General features: G+C 49.2%; 1 protein-coding gene across 1 annotated transcript in view; it reads right to left on the bottom strand.

The window, feature by feature from the left end:
- Fcgbp (Fc fragment of IgG binding protein) overlaps nt 1-10,215 on the bottom strand; it is an 85,784-nt gene that overhangs the window by 16,174 nt on the left and 59,395 nt on the right. The window contains 5 exon segments of the mRNA XM_029531756.1: nt 1,676-1,875; nt 1,985-2,570; nt 4,778-5,370; nt 6,424-6,985; nt 8,799-9,403. Of these exon segments, the coding sequence (XP_029387616.1) occupies nt 1,676-1,875; nt 1,985-2,570; nt 4,778-5,370; nt 6,424-6,985; nt 8,799-9,403 (2,546 nt within the window).

Raw genomic sequence — 10,215 nt, 5'->3', positions numbered from 1 at the left:
CACACACACACACACACACACACACACACACACACACACACACACGTTAAGGCAGACCTCCATGTGGGGGAGCAGGAGGAGGAAGCAGAGGAAGTGAAGAGCTGCTATAACAGACAAGGCTCCTCTTTGTGGCCATGGGGCAGAGGATGGGGTACATCTCTCCTCAAGGCACTGGCTAGTTGCTATAAACCGGGGCTAGAGACATGGCTTAGTCAGTAAGAGCCCTGAGTGTTCTCTCAGAGGACCTGAGTTTGATTCTCAGCACCCCCATGGCATCTCACACGCACCTGGAGCTCCAGCCCTAAAGGATCTGATGTCCCCCACCCCCAGCTTCTTTGATGACACCTACCAGGAACTCTCATGGTGTGTAGACATGCATGAATGTTTACACATAACATAAAAATAAATCTTAAAGACTATTATAATCATATTGTTATGACAAACTCTTTGTTCTCATAGTGTAAGCCCCGTGTTCACTTTTCCTGTAAGATATTGGAGGGTAGGGCGATTTGATTCCCTACTTGGCAGCTACTGGACTCTCTCGTTGCTATGGCTGCCTTGAGCCAAAGGGCTGTCCCTCAGATGAACAAGCCAGATTCAGCTCACAGATCAGCGCCTGTGGTTTTGAGCAATCCATGGATCTGTGGAGAAGACTTTTGGTTTTAACTAGACTTTTCCTTATCACAGAACTCTGTGAACTCCAGATGATCCTGTAAGCGTTTCTAGGCTGGAGCTGAAGTGCTCCCCGTGGTGAACAGGCAAGGGTACCCCTGCACCGTAAGTATGCTATTCAGCTCACCTCCTGAGTCAGCTGGGAGACAGAGCCCAGTGCCACCTTCCGTGGCATTACCAGTAGGCCCAGGGAAAGGCAGCTTCTGGCTCGTCTTTTCCTGCTTGCTTTTTAGTATCGAGGGCTGAGCAGGCAACACAAAGAGAGAGAAGGGGGCAGGGGAGGAGTGGCCAGCTGAGCGTTGGGAAAGAACAACTTGGGCGAGGATGGAGGGGATGGCGGAAGGATGAAGGATGAAGAACTGAAGTCAAGGATGGGTAGGAGGTTGTAAAGGACCAGAAGAGAAACAGCAGGCTCTGTTTGGGGAAAGTTCCAGAGAGCTTTGTGCACAGGACTCTCGTACCCCAGGCCTATGGTGTAACACTGGCTGCTGCCAAGGGCTAAGGAAGCCTTGGCCTCTTAGGCCTTTGTAAGAGCTGTGACGCTTCCTGAACCAGAGCTCTGACGTTAGCAGCTCTGGTCTGTTAGACCCCTATCAAACACCTATGGATACAAAGTGCCCAGGATCAGCACTTGAAATGCCTTTCCTTCCCTACCCATGACCTTTACCTTAGCAGAAGGGAAGGGCTCCAGCCATATGATTCATAATAGGAGAGCCATCTTTGTCCAGACATGATACACAAAGGTAAGTCTTGACTTTGGGAGCCAGGGAAAGAGTTTAAAACATCAATACCTATGGTGACATTTGGAAAGGTCTTTTATACTCCTATGAGGATGGTAGACCAGAGGGAGGAAAATTAAGGATTGGATGAGGTGTACCAAGTCAGGGTGAGGGGAGGGGACAGATGTGGGCAGAGAGGTATCCAGAGGGTAGAATGGTGGGAAGGCTATAGGGCTAGGTTCAGGAGCAAGTCCCGGGCTCTGTCAAGAAGGCTGAGTTCCTACCTCATAGTAGACTCCGTTGTAGTGGCAGCCACATTTCTCCATGGGTACACAGGCTGTGACACTCTGCAGGAAGTCAGTGTCACATTCGCAGCCCTCTGAACACGTCCTCAGGCACTGGATAGGAGTGGTGATTGTTGAGCAGTCCAGGGAGCAAGTGTCTGCACAGACCTCATAGTGGCTGTGAGGGGGACACTCCATTGCTGCGAGGGAGAGAGGGAGTGTTGATTAGGACGTCAGGGTGGGTGTTGGGGTTCTACTCCTGTCTCCCAAGCTTCCCCTCTCCCTACCCCTCCGTGTCCCATCACTCACGACAGAAGGTCTGGTTTCTCCATGGCTCGACAGTGCCCCCAGCCGCCTGGCAGGCGCTCACGTAGGCATGGATGCTGCTGCAGAGGATGCTCAGGTTCCCACCACCCAGGCAGAGATCAAATACACAGCTTTGCAAGGGACCCTGGGGGTCCAACAGTTTGTGGCAGGCAGCCAGTGGCCCCGTGGGGCTGGTGATCAGCCCACAGAACTCTTTCCCACGATACTTCTTCTTCAGAGTTGGGCAGCACTTTGGGCTGCAACCCTGTCCCGGTTTGCAAGCAGGCCGGGGTTTGCAGGAAGAACCTGGCACAGCCTTTTCCCAGGAGTCCCCCAGCTCACTGGAACTGGCTGCCTGTGAGCCATCGGACTTCTGGAAGTCATTCTTGGGATCATTATTGTAGTCCCCACACAGGCCACACATGTGTTTATAGTAGTTGCGGGGGACTGTGACACGCACGCTGTATTTGAGATCGTAGGACACGAGCAGGCCAAATTTGGTCTTGATTACCATATCTGTGCCATGTAGGAAGGCCTGAACTCTATCTTCATCCAGCAACACCGGCAGCTTCATGTCCACACCGTTCACCTGTGAGGCAGGGAACGCCAAGCTTCAGAGGACACGCTTTGAGGCAGTCTGTCACTAAGTGTCCCTAGTCTGTTCTAGATGTTCCTGTCTGACACTGAAATCCTGAGTAACCCTATCTTTTTGCTCCCCCCATTTCCATATTTGTAAAACATGTATAATAACAGCATCTTATATGAGCCAGGACCTTGAAATGTGAATCTATTTCAAAAAAGGATCTTTGTTGGTGTAATAAAAAATTATAATCTTGTCATAAAACCACCATGGATCCAAGTGGACCCTAAATCAAATGGCAAGTGTCCTGTGAGGCACTGGGGTAGGACAGAGACCATAGAAACAGCATCATGGGAAGACCCTCTGTGCCCTTGGGCAGGAGACTCACCTGTATTCCTGCTTCCTGTCTATCTGGGAGGGATCAGGTGCCTTGTCTCCAGAGTGTCATGTAGGGAATCTGATACAGGACACCTGCAAAGGCTTTGGCTGTAGCACGCCCTGTGGCTTGGGACTGTGTTTGCAAGTCATTCTGGACAGTAAGGGACACTCAGAGTTGCTGCTGTAAGTGTGGCTGGATGCAAAGCCAGGCTCCACGCTCATCTGAGGGTCACCCGAGGGCTCTGCCTGGTGCACCCCTGATGTCACCACATCTGTGCCCTTCCTCATCACATACCTGGCCCACAGGCTTTTCATAGATGTGAGGAGACTGGGAGGAGGCAGGGGAAAGGCACGCTCTAGGCATGTCTAGAGTGTCCAAAAGACATTAACATCATTCCTCCCCAGGCTGGTAGTGAATAAGGGCAAGTCACTTAACCCTCTGGGCTCAGTGTCTGCCTCTGCAGTGGGGGACAGCCACAGGGAAGCTGGGGTCTGATGACAGGAACAGAGACTGTTCCCACGAGTCTGGAGCTGGTCACCTGTCAACTGCTAACCTCAGAGCAGAAGAAGCTGCACCTGCAACCCAGTGCAGCCGTGTGACAGCTCTTGAACCTCCTGCTCCCAGGACAATGGCTGTGTGCTGCCTGTCAGTGGGGGACATTCCCTGTGTATTCAAATGCCACTCTCCTGAGACTCGGTCTTCCTGCTCAGAGAAGCAACGGGGGAGGGGGGATCCAGTGATCCAGTGTGCAGCAAATGCCTTGCCTTTGCTAAAGAATTTCAACACAGTGATGGGACTTTGTCTTCCAAAAAATTGAATCCAATCATGGTGCCTTCTCCAGCTACCCTTGCAAAGTTAAATCAATGTGAGAGTACCAGGTGCTTAGCAGCCAATGGGCCTGGGGGCAGCATGCAAAACAAGCAGCGGGTTTACTGTTGTTGCTATGGTTATTAAGGGATGGTGGGGGTTACAGATTGGCTTCTGTCCTTGAACCTTTCCCACCTCTGAACTTTTCTGTGTTGTAACTATCTCAAGTGCCCCTTGTGGGTAGGAAACCAACCACTGCTTGGGCAGTGTTGGGTAGCAATCTCCCATGAATATATTTTATCCTTGAGGGAGGTTTCTTGGGATGCAGAAGTTCTAAAAGGAAGCTCTATAAGACTAAGGAAGTAAGTAACTCACATGTCTCAGGAAGTTCCTAAAACTTAGCAGATACTCAAGGTCCCTCCCTCCTCAAGGTTATATAAGCAATGGGGACTGTTTGGAGACACTCCTCCTTGTAGAACTAGCTGAAGGTGCTTAAAAAAGCCGCAGGGTTTCAGCTTTGCTCAGTTATCATCTGTGCTGGGGTGGACTTCTGTTTTCCCAGTTTCCTTTGAGTTGTTTATGACCCATGAGTTTGTATTCCTTTAAGAAACACATAAACTCACTGGTTCACCAAGTTAAACTTGGGTGGTATTGTTATTCTGGCCCGTTATTAATTCCCATCTAGGGGCAAGTAGATGTCTGTTCTAGTTTTCTCAGAAATTGTGTCGTACAGCAAGCAGGGACCAGGTGCAGTGGGAGGAAGATGGAGCACATAGGAAGATGAGGAGAGGGTCAGTTAAGGATAGAACAGATGGAGAGACATAGCAACATGGGAAAGGCTCCAGGTATCTGGGGCTTCCTTACTCTAGGTTTTCTATCCGTATCCCCTCTTGTTGAGGCCACACTTTCTCATATGTTCTTTTGGGTCTCTAAACACCCTCTTCTGGACTGAGCACTGTTCATGCCCCACTCACATATCAATCCCTGACTGAGGTCCATGTCTCCTCTAGGGCTTCACCTCTGCTCTCACCTTGACCTTCCACTGATTCTGCTCCAGCTGCAGGGTGTAGTTGAGCACCTCGATGGTGATCTTCTTGGTCACACTGACTTGCTGGTTGCCCTGGACTGCATTCTCCTGCAGTATTGTGAACGGTTGCAGGCCAGGCCGGGTCCAGCAGGTCTGAGCCAGCACATGCACACAGGTGCCCATGAAGTCAAAGTGGCGGCCATCAAAGGTAGTGTAATGTGAAGCCCCTGATACCTGACAGGTGGCAGAGCCCTCACCCACACATCTCAGGATGCCATCAAACACTTTACAGACTTCATGTGGGCTGCAGTGTGAGGGTTGACAGGACACCAGGCCACCCTTATCACAGTGGCAGAGGGAGTTGCATTCAGGGCCAGGATAGAACTCATCACCTGGTGCATGGTAAATGCCCTGGTATACGCAACCACAGGATGCCAGGGGTATACAGGCCTCACCACTAAGGACATAGCCCTCATCACAGACACAGTTCTCGTAGCAATCTGAACCACAGCCTCCCGGCACTGGCTGGTCTCCACAGGTCAATGGACAGCCTCGATAACACAGCTCATAGTGGCTGTGAGGTGGGCAGGTCATTGCTGCAGAGAGAGGGGTCAACAAGACCAAAGAATTTTACTCTTGGGTGGACACAGTTTATTCCTCAGTACACACACACACACACACCATTTCAAGAGACCACTGTGTTTAGTAGCTTCAAGAGAATATCTTTTTATACCCTTTTATTATAGTTTCTGGGCCTCAGAAATAAGATTCAGTTCTGATGCAACTGTGGTTTGGGTTAATCTGTAATATCTTTAATGACACTGCTAACAGTGGAAATAAATGCTAATTTGTGTTGCATATTTTAAATAAGCTTACACATGCCTGTATGTAGATAATATGCAGTGTATCAGTGGCTATAGCATTAGTTTCTTCATTTTATGGTATTAATAAAATATAAGTTTAGTGATTTCAAGTGTTAAGAAGTATTTAGTGATTAAGAATAATTACTTATACTACCCTTTAGTGAGAGCATTTAGTGTTACAATGAACAAACAGAACAACAATCAAACACAGGGCTGGAGAGATGGCTCAGCTGTTATGAGCACCTACTGCTCTTGTGGAGGACCCAGGTTTGACTCACAGCACCCACATAGTGGTTCACAAACATCTGTAAGTTCAGTCCCAGAGCATCTGATATTGTTTTCTAATTTCCTTGGGATCTTCAAGCCCATTGGTGCATAGATATAAATGCAGGCAAAACACTTACACACATAAAATAAAAATAAACCTTAAAAAATCCCAAACAACCCAAACCCAAGCAAATCAAACCATTTCTTGTTCCCCCTTCCTAACCAGGAATCAACCGTATCAGGCAGGCGGCCCTGTAAAAGCTAAGAGAAGCAGCCAGCCAAACAGGCTGGGCAGGAGCTCTCCAATACAACATGCCACGTTTACGTCCGGCTCCGTGTTCATACCTCAGCATCTCATAGCAGCCTCATTGCGAATATACAGTGGCTTCCTATGGTCTCAACTCCATGGTATAAGCATAGCTCCTTCCTCGTCAGGCAGTGTAAGGATCAAACAATGCTACTTGTAAGCTAATGAACAAGCATTAGACCCAATCCCCATTTGACACTGTTGGTACTCACGGCAAAGTGTCTCAGTCCTCCATGGATACACAATGACTCCAGAAGATTGGCATATGGCGGTGTATGTGGCCAGTGTGTCACATAGTGGCTTAGTTTGGCCTGGCATACGGCAGCAATCGTAGGCACACTCTATGTAGGCGCTGTTGTAGGCGGGCACTCTCCAACAGTGCTTGAAATGACCCGATATGTTACTAAATAGTCTGCATTTCTGTGTTATATTTGACACTACTTCTTTGTTGAAGTTAGGACACAGAAGTTGCTCGTCTGTCCTGCAGCCGAGATGTGATGACACCAGCCACTTCTTCCCAAAGTCTCGAGGGTCAAGGGCTTCTCCTCTAATCTGTTTACCCAAGTCATCACGTGGGTCCCCGTTGAAGTTCCCACAGAGCCCACACACACCGTTAAAATAGTTGCTGGGCACCTTGGCAGTCACGTGGGTGTCCCAGTTATAGCTGACAGACAGACTGAAGTTCGTGCGTAGGATGGCGTACTTGCCTTGGCGGAACACAACGAGCTTCCCACCTAGGGCTTGGAAGGGCAGGTAGTGAAGGATGCCGTCCACCTGGGTAGGGATGCAGGAGGAGCAACAGGTCATGCACCAGTACGGGTACCACTCTAAACCTCTCCATTTAGTCTGGTCTAAGGCCTTTGTGTTTTATTTGTTGTAATACATATTGTTAATTAATATTCCAGAGAGGTGGGAGAACATTATTAATACCTATCGATAATTTTGCCCTATCTTTATATAGAGCCTTTCCATACCAATCACTGGGGGATTCAGAAGCCGGTACATGGAATGTTCTGTTTCCCACTTTGAACTTGTCTCCCCATGGCACAAGCCATTACCCAAACTTCTCTACTATAATTATGAGACATTGTGTGAGTATCTAACAATTCATTTCTACACCACACACACACACACACATACACACATACACATTTTTTAATTTTAATTTTTATTAGTTTTTAGACAAAGTCTCTCTATAGCATTAGTTATCTTGGAACTCACTGTGTAGCCCAGGCTGGTCTCACAGAAATCCTGTCTCCCAAAATACTGGGATTAAAGGCATACACCACTATAAGAAATAATAATAATAATAATAATAATAATAATATCTATCTATCTATCTATCTATCTATCTATCTATCTATCTATCTATCTATCTTTGAAGTAGGGTCTCAGTGTGCATTAATTGGTCTGAAACTAGATGTGTGGCAAGTGTGGGAACCACAATCATGACCCCAAGAATGATCTCCAGAAGTCTGATGGCTCACAGGCTAGATTGGAATTTAGAGATCTGTCCATCTCTGCCTTCTGAGTGCTGGGATTGGTTTGTGCACAGCTTGGCTTTCAGTTTTCTTTCCTTCCTTCCTTCCTTCCTTCCTTCCTTCCTTCCTTCCTTCCTTCCTTCCTTCCTTCCTCCTTCCTCTCTCTCTCTTTCTTTCTTTTTTTGTGGGCAAGGGGTGTCTATAGACTTTAGATATAGAAAGACTAAAGAATGTCAGAGAAGCTATCTTTGACCACAGGATGGGACTTATGGTGGATTTGCCAAACCTATTTCGGAAGACTTGAAGCAGAACAATTGACACGTGTATGAACGTGTGTGTGTGTGTGTGTGTGTGTGTGTGTGTGTGTGTGTGTAGGGTTGCCCTCTGACCCTTGTCTAATTGTCTGGTCCAGCGCCCTAGGTTTTCAGTTTTAGTGAGTGAGAATAGTTTGACCCTCAGGGCAGCTGAGCCAAGTTCTAGCCAGCGCAGCACAGCCTGGTGAGCAAGTCTGAAAAGAAGTGATGGCGAGGCACTTCTCCTGGGGAGAAAGAGGGCACAGAGAAGAGGCAGCCTGGCAGTGAGGCTTTTGTTGTGTTGGGATTGTTGACAGTAGAACTCACCATGTATGGTCTTGATGTTGTCTGGGTGGACAGACATTTGCTCAGTCTGAGAGGTTGAATGAACATCTCCACTCCACCCCCAACACAAATGCTTACTCTGCACCGGACATTTCACACCACCTGATACCTTGCTCTCTAGATCATTCTTTAAACACAAGTCTATAATTCTAAACTTTCATAAGAACAAAACTAGGAAATTCTAATATCTACTGAGCACCAAGACCTCTTTTTGAGATCCTGAGGATGTGAATTCGTCACATCCGCAGAACCGCCCAGAGACCCGTGGCTCCTGGTGGAGAACTATTTGATTATGGTCTCTGACCAAGGTAAGACAGTCTGGGAGACTGTCACAGGGCCAAGAAAAAAGTAACAGGGCCTGGACCTTAGCCACAAGGTCGTTGAATGAATCCCACTCTGCTCCCACCACAGCCATTGATCTTTCAGTGGATTTGTGCCCTCCCCAGGTTCCTGCCCTGCCGCACTCACCAGCACTTTGCCTTGGTATTCCCGGCGCACCTCCAACTTGACTCCAAAGGCCTCCAACTTCACAGAACGCACAAAGCTTACGCTTTGACTTCCGCGGCGTTCATTTTCTATAAACACTTTGAAGTCGGGGAGGGATGGGTGCTGGCCACAGGAAGCAGTAAACAAGTACGTGCAGGTGCCCATGAAATTGTAGATCCGCTCATCCAAACTCATGTAGTGTGGGTCTCCGGATGCCCGGCAGATGCGGAAGTATTCCGGGAAGCAACCAAAGGAGCCATTCTGTACCCCACAGTGCTCCTTAGGCAGGCACCCGGTTGTGTTCCTGCAGGTTACCTTCTGAGTGGCTCCATCACAGGTGCAGCGGCGGTGGCATTTTTCGTCAGCGTACACTTCTTGACCTGGGGCCAGCAGGCGGTCCTGGAAGATGCACCCACAGGATGAGACAGGCATGCAAAGGCCACGACTGGCCACGAAGCCCGGAAGGCACACGCAGCCCTCCACGCAAGGGCGTGAAGAACAGTTGGTCGGTGTGGCTTCTGAGTTGCAGGAGGGCGGGCAGGCAGGGCTGCAGAGCTCATAGTGACTGTTGGCCGGACAGGTCAGGGCTGGAGGGGTGGGGAGAAAGGGTGGGTCATGCCCCGTTTGGGGTTCCCCGAGACAATGCTGCTTCATCAGAGGTCCACACCCCTCAGTTAATGGCACTCCTACTTTCTTGATGCTCAGGCCCCGGTGTCCCCTCCGCCCCATCCCTGGACAACCAATCGGGCAGTGGGCAAATCTCATGGCTTTCACCTTCCAAACCAAAGCAGAATCTGTCTCCACAGCCCAGGAACCACAGTAGCCCCCCCCCGCCCGGTTCCCTGCTCCCAGTACTGTATGCGCTCCTCACAGCACCAGAGGGACTGTGAATGCGGGCACAGACCAGGGACCTCAACCTTCTGTGACTTCAGTTCACTCAGGGGAAAGCAGAGTCCTCCCGAGGTCCACGGGTTCCCCTATGCTCCCCACAATCTCCCCGTCCCCATCGCTCTCACTCTCCTACTGGCACACTCTGAATCTTGGAGAGGGGTTCCAAGGTTCCCCTCTCAGGCCTTTGTGTTAGCCTTTCCCTCCTACCGTTATTATATTTTCCTCATACAGACTTTGCAGGTAAAGACAAAGGCTCTGGGAGTCCAGATGGCCTAGATTCGAAACACCAGCTCCACCCTTGCCAAGGCTTTATGAGCAGATGGCTCTGTGTCTGTGTCTGTGTCTGTGTCTGTGTCTGTGTCTGTGTCTGTGTCTGTGACTGTGTCTGTGTCTGTGTCTGTGTCTGTGTCTGTGTCTGTGTCTGTCTGTGTCTGTGACTGTGTCTGTCTGTGTCTGTGACTGTGTCTGTCTGTGTCTGTGTCTGTGTCTGTGTCTGTCTGTGTCTGTG

Source organism: Mus pahari, chromosome 1, assembly GCF_900095145.1.
Source record: "Mus pahari chromosome 1, PAHARI_EIJ_v1.1, whole genome shotgun sequence".
Classification (NCBI taxonomy): Eukaryota; Metazoa; Chordata; class Mammalia; order Rodentia; family Muridae; genus Mus; species Mus pahari.
The sequence above is the reverse complement of the archived record's forward strand: the minus strand, read 5'-3'. Positions and strand labels throughout refer to the sequence as shown.